This window comes from Strix aluco, chromosome 7, assembly GCF_031877795.1.
Source record: "Strix aluco isolate bStrAlu1 chromosome 7, bStrAlu1.hap1, whole genome shotgun sequence".
Taxonomy (NCBI): domain Eukaryota; kingdom Metazoa; phylum Chordata; class Aves; order Strigiformes; family Strigidae; genus Strix; species Strix aluco.
In genome coordinates, this window is record NC_133937.1 from 24081162 (window position 1) to 24105207 (window position 24046).

The 24046-nt window shown below is 36.4% G+C and overlaps 1 protein-coding gene across 1 annotated transcript in view; it reads right to left on the reverse strand.

The window, feature by feature from the left end:
• BTAF1 (B-TFIID TATA-box binding protein associated factor 1) overlaps window positions 1-24046 on the reverse strand; it is a 47219-nt gene that overhangs the window by 16012 nt on the left and 7161 nt on the right. The window contains exons 2-20 of the mRNA XM_074830978.1: window positions 20709-20832; window positions 19577-19691; window positions 16763-16909; window positions 14279-14442; window positions 13846-13982; window positions 13080-13191; window positions 11735-11803; window positions 9108-9197; window positions 7527-7622; window positions 7097-7273; window positions 6394-6534; window positions 6163-6287; window positions 4973-5093; window positions 4792-4896; window positions 4399-4548; window positions 3669-3811; window positions 3353-3527; window positions 2664-2867; window positions 166-592 (exon numbers count right to left, since the gene is read on the reverse strand). Of these exons, the coding sequence (XP_074687079.1) occupies window positions 166-592; window positions 2664-2867; window positions 3353-3527; window positions 3669-3811; window positions 4399-4548; window positions 4792-4896; window positions 4973-5093; window positions 6163-6287; window positions 6394-6534; window positions 7097-7273; window positions 7527-7622; window positions 9108-9197; window positions 11735-11803; window positions 13080-13191; window positions 13846-13982; window positions 14279-14442; window positions 16763-16909; window positions 19577-19691; window positions 20709-20832 (2822 nt within the window). The remainder of the gene's footprint in view (window positions 1-165; window positions 593-2663; window positions 2868-3352; window positions 3528-3668; window positions 3812-4398; window positions 4549-4791; window positions 4897-4972; window positions 5094-6162; window positions 6288-6393; window positions 6535-7096; window positions 7274-7526; window positions 7623-9107; window positions 9198-11734; window positions 11804-13079; window positions 13192-13845; window positions 13983-14278; window positions 14443-16762; window positions 16910-19576; window positions 19692-20708; window positions 20833-24046) is intronic.

Consider the following 24046-nt stretch of genomic DNA (forward strand, 5'->3'; position numbering starts at 1 on the left):
GTGTGTAGTTTAAAATACCTAAGTGAAATAATTACTAATGAATGAAGACTCGGTTGATAGCTTTTTAAAAACACTGAAAACAAGACTCAGTCAAATACTAATTTTAACAGTTCAGAGACAAGCACAGACATATTTTAAAAATCCTGGCAGTTTTAGATATCATACCTTTTGAGTTTTCATGGCCACTCTGAGGCTGTGCAGGACATGCTGCTAGTGGGGTAAGATGTGGATCTACACAAAGGGAGTTGCAGAGATTTTTTATAATCTTTGAGTTGGGACAAGGAGACCTTGTTGTACACTGCTGAAGTAACTTTGCTATACACAAAGCCACATAGTTTTGTACAAGTGTATTCTCCTCTTTTTTGATGGCTTCCATTAAGGGTTTTATAACAGGATTTAGTTTTTCTGGAAGTTGCTGCAAGTTCACAACTGCACATGCAGCAAATGTATGGACTCGCAGATGCAACACTTGCCATTCTTGATTTGTTTCTGTAACAGTCATTTGGACTTGCTGTCGTTTACTGTCCAACTGTTGTAGAATTTTAGGATTCAAAGTAAAGGATGATGTCACCTCATTGAAAACAGAAGTAACCTAATAAAAAGGAAGAAAAGAGTTACAAATCTGTTTCATTTACTGTAAAACAGGATATCCTCTGAAAACTGGTTTTCATGGCAGAACACAAGTCACTTCACTAGGTATTATCGTCTCCATTTTTCCAGCAAATAGCAGGAAATGCTCCAGAACATAGTTTCTGGAATCTTGAGCTGCAGCTCAAGGGGAAAATCAGGCATATTATCAACACTTCAAGTCTAGATTCCCAAAGCTAGAGGAGGATTTTACATACTTCTCCCAAATTTAGATTGTCCTATATCTACCAGATATATCCAGATATTCTGGCAATATGTAAGCACATGACAGATAAGCAAAGGAGAATATGCCACGAGTACAAGAGGCCACAAAGGATGTGCAAGGTCCCACGCATGAAGTTGTTTCTAAGCTGATTTTCTTTTGAGGAAAGACTGGGATAAAAATACAAGCAAAAAGTCAGCACAAGACAGTAGCTGCAGGACTTGCCATATCCTTCCCCCACTCACAACTGGCTGACTACTGTAGTTTAAACCTTTCACAGGAAACAGATTAAAAGTGACATGGAATCATGGAAATGATGAACTTACTCTACTGATAGGATAGTTAGGCTCCTAAGTACAGGATAGTTAACAATTGTTGAGAGGGTTAGTCTGAGAGGGTTTTTTTTGTTGGTTTTTGCTTTTTACTTTTAAATGTTCAGGTCAAGTCTTTCAACTATAAGTCTTGTACTGCTTCATTCTATGGACATCTCAAGTTCTACTCCACATGACCTTGATGACTGGAACACCAAAGGATGCAAAAAATCTGAATACGAAGGAGGAGCACAGGGTTTTTCTATCTCATGCATGAAGACACATACTACAATGCGGAGTAGGTCTGGTGTCTGTACTTCAAGAAAACTTGAACAGTTGAAAAGGGTGCAGAAACAGCCATAGAAAATAGCAAATAGTTATAGAATGAGTCTTCTAATCCAGAATGGATATCTTTTGAAAAAACACGCATTGTTCAAGCGGCCCTACTGCTGGACTTGAGTAAACAGTTGAGGTATATGAGAACTCCTGTACTTCACAGACTATGAGCTCACATGATTCTGTCTGGCTTTACCTTGGGAATTTATCCATTTTAGATGGTAGTCATAATCAGACTGGCCCAAAATCCCCTCAGACACAATTATTTATAACTTTAAAGATATGTTGAGATTTTCAGGTTAAGCTACTGCATACTGCTACGTAAATACTACCACCTGAGAATTTCAAGATTCATCGTGGCCATAACTGTACAATCTTAAACCTCCTCTTATCCTGACCCTCAGCATCTCAGTAACATACACAAACACATCCAGAATCCTAATCCCCCTCCTCAAACCACACAACATCCACCACCATTCCTTCATCCCCCCAAATCTATACACCCTTCCCACCCCAGTCCCTTTTTATTTTGCAGGCTCTCAAACCCACAAGCTCTTCATTTACATCCTACCTCATCTGTCCATACTCATCTTTCTCTTTGCTTAAGACGCCAGTTTGGAAGAAAAACCTTTTAATTTGTTGCCCCGATATTAATCAGCTCTATTTTTGCTTACAGAGCTTTTCATGTCAAGAGCTACCTTTTATTAGCACATCTAACACTGATGTTTTCTGATTAAAAAGAGACAAAACAATTGAAAGGCCAGGAAAAAAAACAAACAACAAACAAATTAAGCTTGGGGGGTCAGGGGGGCCAGGAGAAGGTCTAGAATTTACACAGTTTATTTACTAGTCTTTGGACAGTGGTTTTGAAGGAGTTCCAGTCTGCTTTGTTTTCTTCTGTGTAGATTTCAATAGTGAATCTATACCTGGAATTAGAATACTGAACTTCTTCTCCTGCTAAGTATCCACCTTGCATTCTACTCAACTTTTGTCATTGTCTGTAAACACCTCAGGGGAAGTGGTAAGTGTCTATTACATCTCCTGTCAAAGGATGTGTACAGTCACCATATTATTTCTGAAAGTTACTGTCTATGTAATAATTATGCTGACGATGTATTTCAAGACAAGAATAGATTTGAAGGAAGGGCAGGCATGCCTCTACTTACCAGCTCATTAGCTTGATCTATTGTAAATACACTGCAGTTTACTCTGTTTCCAATGTCAATGTTTGCATCAGCTAACAATGAGATGAGTTGTTTACATTCATTCTGCATTCGTGTAAAAGGAACAGCAATTTCATCATAATAGAGATGTTCAGAAAGGACCCCAAGTAAACGAGGTTGAACACAAATGGCCACAGTTTTACACTCCTATAACAGGAAGAGACATAATTTGTATTTGTAAGTAATCACAATTTCTTTTGTTCAGTTTTGGGCACTCAACAGCACAATCTAGCTACAAAAATCCAGTTTCCAGAGGAACCATTAAACACCTGAAACCCAGAATCTTAAAGATTATGAACAAAACCTTCAGTCTGCCACTAGAACAGAAGTGACAGTGAATACATGGAAAACCATCATGTTAAAAGGCACCACTGACCTTAGGTAACATGCATCTTGAGAACAGACTTATGTGTAGAAGAAATGTGAACATATTTACTGATTCATATTCTGACGGTGTTTAGCTACAGGGTAATGTACTCCTCCATTGTCTTAACAATCAAGATTTTAGTATTTAGATGTATAAATACCATTTTAGCTTATCAACTGAAATTTTATTTCGAGCTAAGTAGCAGACGACAAGCTGTGGATTAAGATAGTAAGTAAAATTTATTTTTGCTGCAGAAACATCCTACCTTTTGCAAGGCTGCCCACTCACAGATTACTAATGCAACACTAATCCTCTGCAAGGCAGATTTAGAATTCAAGTGGAAGAGCAGAAGCTGAGCTAATGATTCAGCTGGCTTTATTTCTTGAGTAACAGTATTTACACCTGGGTCACAAATGCAGCAACAAAGTGCTCCCAGCAACCTGACAAAAGGAGAAAGAAGAGTCACTTCAATGTTACAATTACTCTGCAATTGATGATAATTATATTTTGGCAAAAACACTATATAAATGAAAAAGATAAATTGTTTCTAAGTGTTTTTTTCAGATTTCCAGTAAACTGACTTTGCTGCCATCATCCGAGCTCGCATGACAACATAATCTCTGGTCACTGGATCTTCTGCAATGCTGTCTGCCCCAGCAATATATTCCTGAATCACTTCTTTATTCTGGGTTTGACCTTGACGCAGTTTAGCGCCTGCCTTTTCCTATGGAATAAAGTTGGGAGAGGTTGAAAGTAAGTGTGTTTGTAATGGAATAGATGAATTCATATTCCATAACATTTCAAATAATCATCATACCCTGCAAAAGTTGTATAAGCCAGAACGTTTTTTGGATAACAGGCTTCTTGAAGTAGTTAATCACTGTAAATCATCTCTCTGCTAATAGTATTCTATGGTCCTATTAAATGTATGCTATGGTTCCTTCACTATGGTATTAAAACTAATACTCAACATACAGCTGATAAACTGAGTCCACATAGAAAAAAGGAAACCTCTTTAAGCATGTTTTCAGAAATAACACAATGCTTTTAGACTTAACTCAGTCCTGCAAACAGATGGTTGTGGAACCATGTAAATAAAGACTTTATAAAGACTTTATGACAGAATTTTGAGTTCTCATAGCTAACCTGACAAGAACTATTTTGCTGTACAGACTCGATGTTTCTAAGATAGGTTAGAGTTGTAGAAAGGCACCACCACTCCCCTCTAACACCTTCAGAACACGTCTTCATATACAGCTAATCCACTTCCTACTTTACCCAGAACAGTTAGTGAGGTCACATTTCACTTACTTTTGATCTGGTTTTTACTTCTAGCAACATGTTTAAGTCAATGGGCAAGTGAGATGGCTGCATCATTAAGCAGAGCCAGGCTCCCATCCATGGACAAGCAGCTGCAACCACGTACTGTACAGATGCCTTGTTTAACAGTTCCAGCCATACCTGGGGAAAGACACATAGTGGAAATCATGACAACTTTGTATGTGGTCTATGTAAGATCATGTATGTGCAGATAAGCTGCAGGAACCATCCTATTCTCCTTCACTCTATAATAAAGCATCACATAGGCTAACTACAAAATAATTAACATGAACATACAAGTATTTATCTGCAAAAAAGTGCAGAAGATATGAGAGAGCAGGATAAATAAACACTATATATCTAAGTAATAAATTGTGCAAATACCTTGTGAATAAGATCCAGAATTTCTTGGTTGCTTTCTAAGATGCAGAATTGAAATATGTGCCTCAACATGTCTTGCAGAATTGGAGTCAGCCACGTTGAAGAGCTCTGAAACAAGAGCATCATATAATCAAGCAGATTCCAATATGTATCTTAGTAAAACACTAATAACTCCAATTCTTACCTGGTCTTGGGTAGACAGCAGTGTGAACAATGTTTCCAGTGCTGCTTTTCGCACAGAAGATATAGTATGGTGCAAGAATGGCCACACACGTGGGACCAAAACTGTGAGTGACTGCTGAATACTAGTACATGAAGGGAAGATGTAGAGGCAGTAACAGGGATAAAGAAACAACAACACACACACAGAGTTAATTTTGTTTATCCACAGTTATAAAGTTTTATTCAAAAGAAAGCTTTTTTAAAAAGAGAAGTATTATTGCATATGCTTGCTGATTTTAAGTGAAGGATTATGTTATTACAGCATAAACATTTGAAGTAGTTTGAGTCAGTGTCTTTTTCAGGAAAATACTGGGGTTTCTTCTTACTGGTATAAAGAACTAGTCAATTCAAGCACATGTTTTTACCATGTTGTTTCCCAGACTGCACTTTGAGATTTGTTCAACTATTTAGAAAAAAGTTGGTTTCATTTTTAAAATTTGTTATCAGGCATTTACCAATTTAGAAATAATTTAAAACAAGCTTGGATCTTTTGTGCATGAACCTGCACATCAACTGATGCAAGCAGTACACACTGCATTAAAGATGGCAGTGACAAAGCTTAATTTTTTATTTTGGATTTGGACAAAAACCAGCTTCAGCAGTGACAATCATATAGGATGAGAAAGGTAAGATGTGTAAAACATCTACCTTAAGTGCAGATGCTCTGAGTTTACCATGTGTATTATGAGAAGTGTTAAGATACTAATGTGCAATTCCTTTAATTTGATGGAATCTGAAACAGAGAGGAACTAGACATTATCTTCAACGAGTCACAGAATTTCTGGTTGTCCTATTGATGTGAATTTTGAACAACTTGTTTGTGGGCAGGACCACCATATGAGCAGAGCCAATATCCTTTACTAAAATACCCAAGATGAATGGAGAGAGAAAAGGGGTGGGGGAAAAAAAAAAATCACACATAAACAGTGTCTAGTACCTTTCAATTATTTTGTTGCCTTTTACTAATGCAACGAAAATAGAAGCACTGTCCTAACCTTCACTTTAAGGAAAAACAAAGAGTAAAATTACAATACTGACTTCAATCAAACATCTCCTTGGCACATGACTTGAAAGCAACTTTGATTACTCCAATTTGAAAATAACTGGACAGTCAAACCTGCAATACTGAAGCAATACTATTTAAAAAGTTACCTGCATTTGCGGACCTGAGGATAAGTCAGAAGGGAAGAAAGAAGGATCATGATACTGTTTGTGGAAGCTGTCAAGTCATCCAACTCCAGAAGTGCATCCCACAAGGTATTAAGAATAAAAGGCACCTACACAAATAAGGCAAAGAGGTCATTGTACCAAAAAAAAAAAATCCAAGTGCTGACTGTAAGTGTTAATGTCTTTGCTCAGACCAAAAGTGAACAATTCAGTCACCTTCTGAGACTGAAGCTGGACCAGGCTTTCCACTACTGGTACTAAAGATGCTGCAGCAACAGCTCGAACATCATCATCCAGATCTTGAAGACCTTCAATTATTGCAGGCAACACTTTAGGCAATAAAGTGTTTATCATGTCCTGTCAAAAAGATCAAAAGCATTTTTAAACTTAAAAAGCATATAATGCCCCAAACTGCTAAGATGTACTCAAGCGTGTAAATAAAGATGTTTGTTATATAAAACAGAAGCTAAGGGTCCAAGACTAATCTGAACATTGTAAGTTACCATTTATGAAGTAAAACCTAGGTTATAAATTTGAATGATCTATAACTTAGCTCAGTTTTGGTATAAGCAAAGCTCAGTGTTTTCAGAATAATACCATGAATAGACTAATACTCTTGTAGCACTCAGCTCTGTTATCCTCACACAAGGAAGTATCATCACAATCATACAAGCACAGTCTCTATCTGTAATGTTTTGTGCAAGTAACTTATCAAGTTACAACAGTACAACTTTGCTATGTACTTGCACACTTCTGCAGCCTGGATATAAAAACGCAGTCACACATCTTACAGCCCACACGAGGCTGCAGTGCAAGCAAGCTTGCTTTAGCATACCTATCCAATGTTCAGCCACATCCTCAACTTTGAGCAGAGCTTTTTGTTCCAAGGCTCTCTGCAATTTGTCATGAGGGTTATTACCTGACGTACTGCCAAAGCGTACTTTATTCCTAGGAGACCACCATGTCTTACTTCCCACTGTTCCTGCGTAAGCAGCTTCAGGAGAACATCCACTGTTTTATGAACTCCAGTCTCATTCATATGTTTCAACACTACTCCCAAAGTCTGAGCACAAGTCTCACGTACCGGTGCTACCACCTAGAATAAAGTAAATGATAAAACAGATATTTCTGTATAAAATTTGACTTGGAAAGAAACCAATATGATTAGAGTCAAATGACCAAAACTGTTACACAAACAAGGTAAGATTTATGTATCAGCTACTTGTAATAAGCATCTGTGAGCAATTACAACAGGCACATGCAGTAGCACTGTGCAAAGTATAGCTGATCTGCTGCAATAGCTCCTGCAGAAGCCTGCTGATCTACCTGTTCACTCAGAGACAACTTACTTCATCTGAAACAAAGTCTCCAAATCTGTCTAATGCAAACACACAAAGAAGTCTAATAACCAAGTCTTCTAGCCACTCCTGATGCTGCTGAATCATCTGTAAAAAGAGAAAAGTTGAACACCTTTACTATATTTATTCATGAAGATTTCTGACGTACTTGCTTTACCTAAAATGTATATAAAAGATATGACAATATATGTTTAAATTGACTGAATATAGTCATGTTGCACAGATAGTCAAGACAACAGTTAGCACTAATTCAGTTCACCTGGCTTATTACAAACATCATACTGTACTTATTTTAAAAAACACATGGTAATTTATCAAAAGGCTAGAGAGCACCTTATAATTTTATCCCTAGACAGCACATGAAGGTAAGGGCATTCAGATAATTTATACTGACTAATATCAACACATCCTAGGCAAAACAATTAATATGTGTTTGAAGAATATTTACAAATAAACTATGAAGCACTACTACTCCACTGTGGGAGACCCAGTGAAAGGAAATCGCTTTTCAGCCAAATCTCCTTCAGACTGAAGAAAGTGATTTACACCAAGCTTGTCTTGAAGCTCTGGCCTCTGTTAGAGACCCAAGTGCTCTGTAACTCTGAGTCTCAGAGCAGAAGTCCCATAAAAGCAACTGCTCAGGTATCATCTTTCTTATCTCCACTGTTTGCCTACTAGATCACTGCTTCCCTTGAAAACATTTTCATGAACAAAACTTTCATCATATTATGGATTTCATATTCCCATACAGATCAAAGAATTATAGCCTGCATATAGCATGCACAGCAGCCTTTGAAGCTAGCCTGGAGTACACGTACTCCTTCCTTAAGTAGTTAAGAAACAGTTTTAAGTATCTTATCATTGTGGCGTGTGTTATTACTGCCCTGCAATTTCCATGGAACAAATGCTACTTCACATGGAAGCAAGGAGGGATAGCAGCTTTTGCTTGAAGTAGCTTGACTTACATTTAATAAACGTATCTCCTCTTTCTTCAACATGCTCTAAACCACAAGCTCTCCCAGCTGCTTTTACAGCAGGGAAGTTAGTATGAATCCAGATGGAATTCACTATTAGTAAACAAGTTGTTACTGTCAGGATATTTTTAAAAAGTGTTTTCCTTTTAAACAGACTATTTAAATACTTTTTCTCATCATAACAAAGCAAGCAGATCAATAAGAGTCACCTTACTATTTAAGTGAATGGAATTAGATGGTCTGAGACACTTCACTAGAGTTACGTAATCAACCTGTCAATTCTGTTTCAGCACACCCTTACCATGACCTGAAAATTGTATTTTCTAGTATAGAAGCTAGTGTTTAGTAACTTTACCCTCGGCTGACATTAATGGGTGGTTATACAGTAGCATTGTTTTTTTGCAGAGGCCTTTTATAAAGAATGTAAAAATTTCATCACTGCATACAGCGATCTCATCCAGATTATTTTGAGCTGACAAATCTCATGATTTATATTCCCCCAGATCACCCATCTCCTGCAAAGCTTAAGTATTTTAAGAAGTCTGTTTTCTAAACTTCATTTAAGTAACGTGTTAAGTCTACATGCGTGGAAACTCACCTCTTCTAAAGAGCTATCTCCCATTTTACCACCACTTTTACCGTGAGCTTTAAGTATCTCTCTCAGTCCAGTACCTGCACCATGTCGAACCTAGAGAAGTGAAATAAAAAGTCATTTTTTAAATATGGAATGGAAGATAAAAACCACACTTTGATAACTGAAACAATACTACTTTATTCTTAATAGAGACATTTCAAGTGCTGCAGTTAGTGGTACTTAAGACTTGTGGGAAAGGGTAGTATCAAATTATACACTTAAATACTAATCTGGCCAAAACCAACCTGCTATTTTCCTAAGTATTTGCCATCTTACGGACAGAAGCAGTTAAGAATTGCTTCTATTTTCTAACAGAGAAGATAATTATATTCACAGTAATGTAGCCAATACAGTTTGCATTTAGTTTTACCTCACTATGTTAAAAGATGCTAGTTTTCAGAGAAAGAGCAACTAGAAGATATTACTGGTTTTAGTAAGTTTATAAGCTAGAGAAAAAGCAATATTCTTACATTTCTTAAACACTTCATATTTTTCTTTGTTACATGTTATATTTACATTTCTCTACAACTCTTTGTATTTTTTAAACAGTTTGGATCCCCACTGAGTAATTTGGGGTCTGCAAAACAAATTTCTGAGAATTACTATTCTGCATTGCTTACAAACCTGCCTTGCTCGGCTAATTATTAAAAAGTGAACAAGTGATGTGGGAAAGCAAGTTATAGCCATTTGTATGTTCTCACTAAACATTAACAATTGAATACACTAGGAAGTTTTGGAAGTGACAGAAGACCAGTAGAAATATGAGCTATAGACACACCTGTTTCTGGTATTTAGATACATAACTGGACTAGTAATTGGGTAATCAAGAAAAGCCGACTCAACAGATACACAGGAAGTTGCAAACGCAAAGTTCTGAACTGGGTTTTCATTGAGAGGCCTCTACATAGGTTAGAGCAGAACTTACTCTTTTTTCCCCCCTTTAAGGGCACTTCATATACATGCTTGTTGCTAGCAGAAAATTATTTTATTTCATTTCATGATAGCAACAACTAGAACCAAGCAGTTGGTAGGTCCTCCCTTCATCAGAATATCTTAGATGAAATGCAAGCATACACATCCCCATAAGGACAGCTCAGTGGCTGTTGGTAAAAGCTATAAACAAGCCAATAAAAGCCAGAGAGCCTCGTCTTAAAATTCTAATTGTTCATAATACATCAATCATTTGTTTATTTGGTCCAAGATTGCTTATGATCCAGTTTTTACAAGCCAAAAGAGGAAAACTACGCTAGTTATCTTCTCAGCTTCTGCAAACACAAACCAGCAAGACAGACAAATGTATAAACAAAATACCAATAGTAGGATTCATCTTGCCTGACTTCAGCTGCCTATAAGCTAGGAAAGCAGTCTGAACTAGTCATCCAGGCTGCATCCAGACATTGCAAGAAGATGCCAGAAGGCCATTTTATAAACCTGCATTTTGAGATAGTTTAACCTGTTTTTCATCCAGAACATACTATAACAATGATTCTGTATTGATCTACTTCCTTAAGATGTGTGCGCCCTATATCAAATGTACTAAGAAAGCTATGAGAATGCCTGCATTCCAGAAGACAACCAGACTTTGGCTTCAACTGCAAACAGCAAACAGCCTGCTTTCAAATAAGGTGAGGCTTATTAGCACAGATGCAGTGATGTGCCACATGAATATAATTATCCTTTTTCTGGGCCCAAAATAATTGTGCTGGCTGCATATGATCTGTGTTTCCAAGTTTGAGGTCAGTATGGACAGAGTCAATTTGCTATCACTGAAACCGTGCTAGAGATATACCCAAGTATGTTATAGTTGGTGTTAACATTTATTCTTTCAAAGGACCAACTTTTTTATTAAAAACCTCAAGTTAGTTGACAACAGTTATCTCCATCTTCTGCTCAAGGAAGAGAGACCATTGTCAGCTACTTCAAATTTTTGCTTGGAACTGATATCAAAGTTTGTGGAAAATAGTACAAGGATTGAATAGAAGGGTGAGCAGAACAGGTTTTGAATCCTGAAAATAAGTTGTCTAGGCAACCAAATATATAGTTTTTGTAACTGTTATTTACTATCATTCTAAAGTTAAAAGTTCCTTTTTATAAATGAAGAGAACAACTAAAGATCTGTAGCCTAGCCCCTGTTACCAAACAAGTGATCCTCCCCCATCTCTACTAGCTTACCATGAAACAAACATGCCACAGTTGTCAGCAACAGACTCACACAATATTCCTCAAACTCTTGATCAATCCAAGACTGGTTTAACTGCTTCATCTTTTTGACTGTAGATTCATGTGCTTTTATTTTGCTTGAATTTCAGTACTTCCAAAATTCTCTTATCATCACTACTTTTTATGTCTTTCCCACTTTCCACTTGAGTATGCATTACACATCTGTTTTCATTTCCCCTTTAAGTAAGTCTTAAAAACCACTTAAGTTCTCTAAAGGCAGATTTGTCTTGGCTATGTAATCTGTATTTACCATCGATATAATTTTTGATATCTAGAAAAATGCTCTAGTCCTACACATGCAATTTTTGTGCTTTTGTTGAAGTCTTTTTAAAATCTATAGTTACACCTTAGATACTGCACATGTGTCTTACCTCCCAAGAAGGGTTAAAGAGATCATTGCACACCTCTTCACAAAAGCTTTCCAAAGGCCATTCATTTGCCTAAATTCATAAAGAAATGTTAAGTACAAGATCAAAAGAGAAAGGGATCAGGAAAACACTTCTTATATTGTACGCCACTTAGGTATGTGAAGATAACAAAGACCTTCAAAAGCTTAAGTATTTTTCTTTGTTACTGGACAGCATTGAAGAAAAACCATCTTCTTCCACTCTTCAGAAACTTTGCACTGGATCTTTTAAACAGCTTATGAAGTTAAGTTTGTTAGTAGTGTAACTTCTTCTCAATGGCAATTAATTTTGATGTTCTGGAATTCAATCCCCCTTTAGGAACCACACTAAGGCAGAAAAGTAAACAAAGTTTCTCATCCTCCCCAGTGATTCTTTATATTTATGAACTTTGCCTTTAAAGCACACAATAGGCAAGTCTCAGTTAGAAATTACACTACGTGATCAAATGGGGTCAATAAATCCAGCAATAAACACCACCCTTTTCAAAACATTCCACATTTTTGAAAACCAGAAGCATATCCACTATCCCAACATTTTGTACAAGGAAACGAACATGGCTGCGGAAGGGAAATTACGATACTAACGTAAGTTCACACCATCACAAACAAAGCATTTGAAAGGCTAGCAACCAGCAGCTCTTCAGCCTGCAGTTATAATTAATCTCTCAAATTAATTTTCATCGTTTCGCAAGTAAGAATTTAGTTACTAAGCTAGACCTGGAGAAATCTCTTTTTGGTAGAATACAGACTAATCAAGATAAAGTCTCATCAAATAAAATTCTATGTACCATTTGTATTTTGGTATAACATTTCTTACAATTTTTCAGCTTTTCAGTCTATTGAAACCAATGCAAGTGTTTCTAAGACTAAGGTAATTGTTTAAATCTTCAACTACTAAAGATAGAACTTAATTCTAAACTAAGCCTAATTAAAGTAAGGCTAAGATTAAATAAAGTCTATATGAAAATTTAGATCAAATTATTTATGGCTCAGTGTAATCCCATCATCTAAGTGTTTAGCACAGTTTTACAGTTTAATAACCAGGTCTGACACCTGCAATCCACCTACCATGTTCATTTGGGTCACAAACTGCTACCAACAGATTAAATGTGTTTTCTTCTTCAATGCTATACACAGTTTGAAACTCATTTGCTTCATTACATATAAAAGTAAGCTGGCAAAGGCATTCTTTAATTCCCTTAATGCCAAAATTGCTAAAGAATTTGGGTGCATAAAGGAGTTTTGTTTTACATTACTCTGATAAAAAACTGAATGCTCATTCCTGCTAACAGCAGAACAATACATCATACCTCTTCTGGAGCATTTTCTACCAATGTTTTTGAGTCTGTGGCAGGCTGGTTGATGACAACATTTGTAACTTTTCTTCTCTTTTCTTCTGGTTCGCCATCAGTGCTATCATTGCTGAGAAGGAAAAAGTGTAAGTTTATGAACGGAAAGTATGCTTTAGGGGAAGTAATTACTTCTACAACTGAAGTCTTCAGATAGAATTAAGTGTAGGAAGAATACAAAACAAAGAGGTTTAACACTGAAATATGCAAAACAGATAAGTTTACATGTAAAAAAAAATTCAGTGAGGAGACAGCAGAATGCTGTCCCAAATTGGCAATCCTTCTCAGCCTTTTGCAAGAAATACAGAAATTCTTAAATAAAATAAAGGAAAGATAATTTTGTTTACTGCTTTTTATAAACACAGTAGGTACAATACTCTGTTACTATAAACTACAGTAAGGAGCACAGCATGCATGAGAAAGTTATATCTGAAATTTCTAGTTATTACGTTCTTAAATCCCCCATTTTCATGCACTATTCTCAAGCCATATTTAATGACAGGGACAAACCACAAATTTAACTGTACCATCCTAGTATTTCAAGATCCCTCTGAAGCTAGGCCCTTAACGAAGCTCTTTGGGAAAAAAAGTACAGCCCACAAGCATTTTACCATCAGCACAATTAGCATGTAAAAGATTAAGATGCAAGAACTGTAGGAAGTTTTTCAACAGATAAATCACAATCCCAGCTTAACTGAAATAAAAGCAAACCAGTTCACTATTATACCTCTTCTCGTTAGCTTCCACTGCATCCCTGGATCTCTGCTTTGCAAATAGCTTGGCCATTCTTTTGGCTTTATTCTTTTGTCTACTGCTCATACCAGCTCGAAATTCTGAGTCAATTAACTCAGCAGCCTGAAGAGTCTGAAAGAGAAGTCATTCACTGTCAGTTCCTCTTACAATGAAGGTCCTGAAAAAATCCTCAAACCCACATTGCTCTCAACTTCCCCAACCCTCCATCATTTCCAACTCAGAGCAGCAGTTTGACATCAAATAATCTAATATGCAACTATAGGGCATAAGAATTCAGGAAACCAATGCATACCATATTAGAAGTTGATCATCATACTTAAAATATAAAGATTATAACTGCAGAAGCACAAATAAAGCAAACCCACTGTATTATTCCTTGCAGTCAAACAGCCCGAGGTTTTACCTACAGGTTGTTTGTTTACTAGTGAAACTGAAGAAGGAGAATAGTCCAGATCTTCATCATTGAACAGATCTTCAGTATTCATCCCAATTGCAGCACCCATATCTAAGCCAAGTTTCTTTTGTAACAGTTTTCTCTGTCGTGCTATCCTCTCTTTAGGATCAATTTCACCTTAAAAAAAAAGTTTTTAAAAAAGAGATGTGTCACATTTCCAACCATATGCATTATTGAAGATTTGCTCAATGAAATAAGAAAGCCAAAAGTTATAGAATCAATTGTACTTGGCTAATACATCAATACAATCTTTTAAACCAAATTATACTGATTCCTAGGAAGGCCTTTTCTGCCACTGAAGCTATACTAGTACTTAAACTGCAATCAATTTAAGCAGAAAAGAGCTCCTATGAAATTCATTAAATTACACTTGCTCCGCAGAAGTAGAAAACCAAGTTTTTCCTGAATTTTTAGGAAAGTGCACTTTGAAAGGAACAAATTCACATACTAAAAAAAAAATCTAGCAACTGATTCAAGAACTAATGCTTTTCATTGAGCACATGCATCCTTGTGGGGTCTGTTGACTTTGGCAGTCTGGGTTTTTGATTGTGGTTTTTTTGTTTGTTTGTGGGGTTTTTTTGTGTGGTTTGGTGGTGGTGGTTTTTTTAAGGTTTCTTTTTCTTCTAAACTTAATCTTCTGTTGGGAAACACAGACCTAAGAATTAAGAGCCACCAATAAAACCCCTCAAATGATATTCAATCCAATATCCTCTATTAAGCTAGGTTGAATCTGAACCTGTTTTCCTTGGAAACATTCCTCCTTATAAAATGCACTAGACTCAGGTGTCTCCTTTCCTTCTGCCCAAACTAACTCCTGATGGCAATGTAAATTGAAGCATAAGCATGATTTTCCTAGGGTGACTGAGTCTGTTAGCAATCTTATCCTCAAGCTTCATATGTCAAGGAAAGCTTATTTAGGAAGTTAATAGAAGCCATCTCAAGAATGTTATGAAGCTTCAACACTAATTACCAGACATCTAGCCTTTGGGAACACCCTATTTACATTAAAAAATTAGAAGATTTTAGTGTCCAAGTAGAATAAACCCTCCAAGTAAACCAAAAACTTGTAGCTTGTAGTGCTGTCAGACTTCACTCTCTTTTCACATGTGCAGTATGGAAACCAGTCAGTAGATCAGGGTTTTTTGGTCAAGTATCTGCACAAACTTGTAAGTATGTGACCAATATTGGCAGAATTTTGGGGTATACAGCAGGTTGAGTAATAATTAGTAGTTAATTATATCTATGCCAGAGCCTTTTTTTAAAAATTGCATTTAACTGACAAGCAGAGAAAAAACAATCAATTTCCATTCTCTAGAAAATACTTTTCCTTTCACAAGTTCATTTTATGAACAAGTGTCAAAGACTGCTAATTCCAAAGATTATTTAACTTGCTTTACATCCATTCATATGGCTACCTACTTGAAAAGGAAAGCTGCTACAAAATGCAGAAGAGAAAGCATTATTTTTTGATACACTTTTATTTTCATTCATAAAATTATTTATGTGCAATCATGAGACACTGGAATAAATATCAGACTTCCGTGAACTAAAGTGTCCTGTTCTATTTAATTTCTGAACAGGCACGGTTTCATAAGAAGATATGAAACTTGTACACCTTATTAACCTAGCATCAAACATGGCAAGCAATAAAATAGCAGCAAGGCTTAACAGACAGGATACTGCTTAAGTGTCAGCAGCCACAGGTTCTGTTCCTTGCTGAGCCAGTGATCTTCTGTGTACACTACACAGAACACATCACATGCAGGGAACGAGTGAATCAGGGCTATGCAGTCAGAGCAGATTTTTATCTACAGCATCATTTCATTTGGTGCAGTAACTGGAAGATGGACTAGAATTAGAGCAGTAGAGTAACAGCAAAAAAACCACCTTAGATGAAAATAATTCAGTACTATTATACTGATGTAAACCAACTCTCAGCTAAAAAGTTGCTGAAAGATATCGGACAAGTCACTTGAAACAAGACATCACCCAGACACTGTATTTTTCATGCAATCTTTCTATATTTGAAACCTTCAAGCTTTTAAATAAGCCACATTCTACTACTGTATTTGGGAACCCTGTTTTAATGAAGAAAAAGTGGTAGTAGTTTCTGCACCTCTTAAAATAGTCTACAGAAATTTTACAGAAGCCTCTAACAATTCTTTTTCTGCTCCCTCTTTCATGTTTCCACTCTCCTCTTCTCCCCGTACACATACTAATTCTGATAAGAGAAAAATCAAACAAACAATACACCCCTCCTAAAAACATCACTTTACTTGAAAAAAATAATACAAATCCATTACATCATGGAATATTTTCTTCCGTTATTTTCTAGCATTCTGAGAAACCATGGATGACTAGTCTCGTAATACTGCCACAACAAGCTTTTTCAAAATCAGTAAGTTTTCTTTTCTGCAAGTAAAATATAAAAATATACCTGATTTATCATCTTGGACTTCAAATTCTGCACCAGCAGATCCAAGAAGAGATGCACCATGTTTTAACAACCGACATATATCAAATCTGTCAAAACGCAACCGATCTGTTGAAGGTGACTCTTCCATAGGACTTTCTGAGCCTGGTTCTAGATAGGACATGGAAAATAATATTAAGGACAATATGATGAAATTTTTGTTCAAAGATCTGGCAGAAGATTAAGCAAGAGGAAGAAATAATTTCTCTCCTCCAAAGGAATCATCAGACATACAGCATTTTGATTCACAAAGTGTAAAGACTCCATTTCATACAGACAGACTGAAAAAGCTCACTTACACATTGAGTAGAAAAAAATTTAATATTTTTCTCTTGATAAATTTAGCTTTTTAAAATCTTGTACGCTGACATACCACTAGGTCTTCTCTGTACACATACAGCCAACTTGCAGTCTGAGCTGCATATGGCTCACAAATAGTTCAAACAAGTATCATGCCAACACTGTATCATATCACCAAGAGCCAAGCACTCCTCGTATGGAAGCTTGAGAGTAGTCTTAACAGGTACAGGAGAAAGCCAGCTGCCAAGGGCTGCTGAAGACTAGTTATCAGCTCTTCTCAAATCCAGTTGCAGGTACAGTGCAGTTCAATACTGATACAGAAGAGATTTGTTCCTCACAGGGTGTCTTATTTCCTGGTTATGAATTCGCTTCCAATATATTCCCTCCCCTCAGCACTCAAAGATTAGTGTGTTTTGTGGCTCCTAGTCACATGCAGCTTTGCATCCAAGAAGATTGGCCGTTCCTACATAATCCAACACCCTCACATGCTGAATTACAACCAGCAGTATAAATACAATTGTTACCAACAAGAAATACAGGCCTGAAGAAAAAGTTAACATTTCATTAGACATATACGAAAAGACAAGTGATTTATAGCAAGTCTAAGAACCTAAATACAACCAGACTACTGTAAAATTGTATTTACTACATCAAACAATTTAACTGAAATAAAAGAAACAAATGTCTGCATAGCCAGTTAGCCCTGTGAAATGCTACCTTTTTCTCAAGCACACATAATTACCTTTTCAATTTCATATCTGATAGGCAGATATGCAAGAACTAGACAATGCATGTAACCCATCATTCAAAGCAGCTGCTGTACTCAAAGACTAACAGGTTGCCCAATTCTCATGTGCAAAAGGACTGCTAGAAGTAATTCTTGGAACTAGACTGGTGATATTAACTTCTATCCTTGGTAAGGTAGTGGAGTCTATAAAGTTATTAAGTATATGGGTAAATATGATTTCCTAGGAAAGAGTCAGAATGGCTCCTGAAAGAAAAAAAATCAACATTAACCTGATTATCAGTTTCCTTAAAGAGCTCCAACAAGTGGATGAAGGGAATCTGGTGGACGTAATATATTCAAAAGTTTTTCGCAAGCCTTCATATAAAAAAATTGAAGGAACTAAATTACACGGAAATGGGGAAAACATCCTTTTACAGACTGAAAACTGGTGAAAGACAGAAGTTAACTTCTGAGTGAGTCCTTCAGGGATCAGTGTTGCCATCAATTCTATTGGTCTTTAGCAATGGGAAGGAAATTTCACTATGCACTCTTCTCCCAGGCATGCAGATGACAGTAAAGCTCTTTTGAGTAACCAGAAGTCACAATGGCACTATGTAATCCAAGAAGGACTCCCAGAACATACTAATGGACAAAGTCAGAGAAGGTGCAAAATGAACAACCTAAACCATGCCTATACAACACTGAATTCAGAACTGGCAGTTAACATTCAATAAAGATCTCAGAGGCACTTCTGACAGTTTCCTGTATTCACCAGCTTATTGGGCAGTGACAGCCAAAACAGCCAACTAAGTACTGGGCATCATCAGGAAGGACACTGAAAACATGACAAAGCACATCATTTTGCCACTGCGTATAAATATGAGTACTCTAAGAGACATAGATACACTGTAAGCAGTTCTGTGCATCTAAACGAGGACATGAATAAGAAAAAGTACAGAGGAGGACAAAGTTATCTGAAAGACAAAGCAGCTGTCTTGTGAGGAAAGACTGAAGAGATGGCAACTCTTCAATCTGGAGAGAAGTTGTTGGAGGAGAGCAAATACGATGGTTTACAAATATAAAGGCAGTGGATAAGGCAAATGCAGAACTTGCTTGTCAAATTCTATAGCAACAGAACCAGGAGGCACTGAACAAAACAAAAATGAGATCACCAAAACAGATGAGAGTTTTGTTGTTGGTTTGGGGTTTTTTTAAACAGTGAATTTCTGGAACCTGTGCCACATCAGGTTGTGAACATAGTGCCAGCAGGTTTAGACAAAATCACTGACAATAGGTTCATAAGTTGATAACAAAAGCAACTCCAACATCCCTAACATGACAATTTCAGATGCAGAGTGAGTACAAACAGAACAGACTTCAGCAAGCTGCCATTTCACCTCACTCAGAAAGGTGCTTTGAGCAATGGAACAGAGAAACAAAACAGTGTCTGTAAAGTATCATGACAAAGTTAATTGGTTAAAAGTTTTACCATTTTACTATTGTTCCTTTTATTTATAAAAGCTTTATGAGAATACAGAGCACACGCATGGGAATCTTAGAAGAAACAAAGGTCAGGCACATCGTTCTAACTGGATATGAACATGTAAAGCCAAAGAGGTTTACTACAGGCCATGCATATAAATGTCTATGCTCAAAAAACCAGAATGACACAGTTGCCTTGGAAAGTCTCATATCACAGTCAGTTTGCATCAGATAAACAATGAATTCTACATAATTCATTTAAGAAGCACCTTGTTTTGATCTCGGAGTTGGATTCCACTCGGGTACATTTTTCACTATTGCTTCAACAGCCTGGCCAGCTGCAATACGAGTATCCCAATTTGTACTTCTTAAATACACTAACACCTTTAAGGAGAGATAGATAAATATTTGCTTAAAATGTACTTTCAGAAAATCCATCAGCTCTTATGCTCTATTAAAACACACTTAACTTTTAATGCTATGGATTAAGACAACATTCAAAACAGAAACAAAGGACAAAAAAAACCAAAACAAAGAAATGCCAGCAGCCTTCTACATATTGCTCACTGCTTAGTAGAACTCTTGCCATAGCCAGACATTAAGAATTTATAAGGTATATTTAATCCCATCAAACTCAACCTTGATTTCCTCCAGGTACTGAACAAGGCTTGAGACTTTTGCTTTTTGCTTTCTGAAAGAAAGTGTTCAAAAGAGATTAATAGACCTTAAAACTTTGAAGTCATTTAACCCAAGAAAAGGGACAATATAGGTCACTTGAAGCAACATGCTCTTCTAAACTAATTTACCACTTTGTCTAAAATCTGAAAAAAACTATTTCTTTCTCTGAAAGTGCTTTGATATTCATGATTCCTTGGCCACTGTATTGATTCCATCAATTGTGGTGAGGGCACCTGTTCAATAAGAGCAGAACTGAGGTCACTCAGCCATCTCCAGCTGTCAGATATAGACTATTTTTGGTGGTTTTGCTAGACTTGGCCAGATTGAAGTCTCAAACTAATGGAAATACCTTTCCATTTTCCAGTCCTTTTAAAGACATGCAGCCTCCTATATTTTTAATGCTGTATCACACAAGAAACAATCTTTAAAGGCAGGAGCAAAAATTTTTATAAGGCAGTAGAGCTTCTCTTTATAGAAGAAAACCTGAAGTTACAGGAAACGCTGAATATCAATACTGAATGCAAACTGAAACCTCATTTATGTAACCATTTCAGAGGCTGACAAAACAGCAGGCTGAACAGAAGTAGTCTCCTAATTTTCTTCAGTCTCGTACATTCAAAGAACACAAGACTATGATGCCTTTTCTTCTTTCCACAGAACCCACACCCCTTTAATGGTGAGAAAAAACTAGTTTAAAGAACTGAAAAAAAAAATGATGCTTACTTTAGATAAGAGATTATTCAGTTCATGAGGATGCAGTTTCACTACTTCCCCAAGTTGCTGTGCAGCTGCTTTTCTTGTTACTGGTGTTGTACCGGTGTCCAGTAAAATAAAGAGACGATCAAGCCTAAATATGATTGACAAAAACCGAAAATGTTATGTTATTCATAGTTCAGCTGCCCATTTTTTTTAATATGCCCCCACATTCTTCCGTTTATCTAATGCAAACAGAAGAAATGTTTGCCTGAAGACTGTCAATTGACAGGGTGACAAATGTACTTTTTTCCTAATAGTAAGCATAATTGTTCTAAAAGCACATTTAATTTGATAAGCAAAAAAATAACTGATAAGTTGTTAGAAACATTAGTTTAAAAAAAAAGAATCTGCAGTTACAAGAAAAAAGTTCCCTTCCTTGTTCTGTGATAGAATATTTTCTATCTTGAAAAATACTGGTAAGTTGTAAATGATCTTCATCAAATTCTGTCTGATAGAGAAAGCAAAAGGTTTAACTGCTCGTGTTGTGCATTATCATTTATTTTGAAAACATAGCCTGCAATCTGTAATATCAAATTCTGCTTTGCCAGGATACCACAAATTTTTACTTTCCACGTATTTTCCTCCTAACTACCTGGAATATATAAGACCAAACCTGTTGTATTTACAGCTTTGAAATAATCCAAGTCCTCTGGCCTTCCCATTAAATTCAAGAATTTAACCGGATCTGTTTTCACAGTAACTCTGTATTTAGTGAGAGAGACCCCAATCATCTATTTTCAGAATATTTAGCTTGTTTCTTGTTTAGAATTACTGAGTGAGAAAGTCATCATATACAAAAAGCACATAAAAATAGAGTCTACCTAGATAATCAACTCAATGATGGAAGTAACAAATGTTCATTATTCCCTCCCCTACAAGTGGGACAGTTAAAACTCTTTACAGAGGGCTTAGTTTATTGGGTAGTATGAGATTATTACTGAATGCGAGTCTAGAATCTGTCCACGCAGTGCAATCAGAATTGTCCCTTCTGGCCTTAATCAAAAATACTCCACCAAATATTGCAACAATATGAAGCTGGAATTTACATAGCAGTGAAGCTCACCTAGATCAGGCTAACAAAATAAGGATACAGATACCCTGAAAACCTCCCCTTCCTCAAACACATACCCTAGGTTTGAACAAATGCAGGGAAGGACAAATGTTTTGCCTGTTAGTCTGTTGCTACTAATTACATTTCACCAAAATTGCCTTGAACATTAGTTCCAATCATTCAAAAACCAAGAACACTCCTCTTTCCAACACCACTGGATTTTGTATTTTCCTTGACATGCTTGAACCACACTTAATCCTGAGAGTATCTTATAATGTCACGCATTAGAAGCAGCAGTGCCACAGAGCCAGTAATGTCATAGAAACCCAAATTCTCTCACAACTGGAGGCACTAGATTAACTACCCATTAAATAAAAAAATTTTCTAACAGTATTGCAAATCATTCTAGTATTTTAGACACACTTCTGATATTTGCCAGCTTTGAAATAATTCTCTTCCTACTACTAAAAGAGGTAAGCCTATTTCAATTTCGGTAGCTAAAACTGGAGTTTCAATTGCTATGATTTACTAGTTAGTAAATCGTTTTAAAGAAAAACCAAACATACCTAAACCAGCAGTTTTGTGTGATTAGACAGTCAAGGAGGAAAGCAAAAGCTTTACAGATACAACTCTTCCAAATCACTGACAGTGGACTAGTCATGAGGAACATACCAGATACTTAGTTATTTACCAGCATTTTCTCCTTAGTACATTTGACAGTAATAACCCAACCTGATTTGCAGCACTTTGCATTGTTTAGTACAAAACGTGCTAGTTTGCAGAACCACAGCTTGCTCTAACTTGCTTGTTCTCTCATTTCTTAAACTCACCCCTTTCATTTTTCATCTCTCCATGAAACTTCAGTGTTCCATACTCAAGAAGTTTGCCATTTAGCACCACCCACTCCTTTAACTATCTAAGTATCTTTTTCTCATCTCCAAAGTGAAGCAGAATGTACAGCTTAGACCACTTCCTCAGCTAGAACCCTTCATGTGTCAAAACAGGAGGAAACCACTATGACGGCATACCCTCAAAAAAAAAAAAAAAAAATCAAGCTTAATTCCAATCTTAGTTACAACACTAGATCTTTACTCCTAAAAATCCACAACTTTAAAAAGTTGTATTACCTACAAAATACAGTTGTTGGCTGTTGCTTTTTTTTTTTAACCTGCAATATACTTGGTTTGCAATTTGTGATTTAAAATAGTAATATGCCTAACTTACACACAAATGTAAAACAAACCAAAAAATTTTTCTATTGTCTCACATCACTATAGGAAGATTACAGTGTTCAACCCCAGCAAAATAAATGGAAACAGGATTAGCAAATACAGCTAACAATATCTGACTAACAGTACTCCTGGTCATGCTAAACATTTTTCCTTCCCCTCCTCCAGACTTCCTTGAGGTACAATTCCAAAACAGTTAATATTTTGGAGGTATTAAAATTCTTAAATTAAGTTTTGGTATTGCTGTGGAGTATGGCAGAGCCTGAATTCTCCTGCTTTAGTTGGAAGAGTAGCACTGAGAAAGTTGCCAATTAAAATATTCGTTCTTAGTTTCATTAAGAATGAAAAAAATACTAAAAATTCTAAACAAATTAATTTTAAGTACCTGCTGTTGGAAAGAAATTTCCTAAATTCTGACAAGGTTTTCATTCTCAGAACAAGCTAACAGTCTTTAAACTAGTTCTTAAAGCCAAACAGAACTAAGAGTTTTCTAGTGGCATGTGGCTTTTCTTCTTCTCATGCTAGACAGTGCTGTAAGCAGGGCACTGCATGCCTCACATCATTCACAGATGTAACATAGAAGTCAAATCAGCATGGTTGAGTGAAACGCTCTACAAGGCAGATAAAACTTGAAATTATTTTATGAAAGAGTTTCAACACAGGCTGTCAGAAAAGTTGTTCTAAGCATATGCAAGACACAAGCAAACAGGAGAAATACAGGGAGTATTTAGGGGATGAAAAAAATTAGAAAAGAAAACCAAAGAGATTTACGGGTTGTTACGAAAAATCTAAATACCAATGAATGCTAAAAATGAAATTATTTCTGAAACTACTTCTCCTCCACATTAACTGCTGCAGGTCAGAGCTTAAAAATACAATATCCTTCACTTTTAACTCATACGCAGTGGTTTAGATAATCCTGGCTGCCATCTTCCAATCCTGAGTCAACTACATTTCATCAACAGGACAGCAACCATACACCACTGCTATGTGAACTCACGTCATATGAGCTCAATACACAGCAC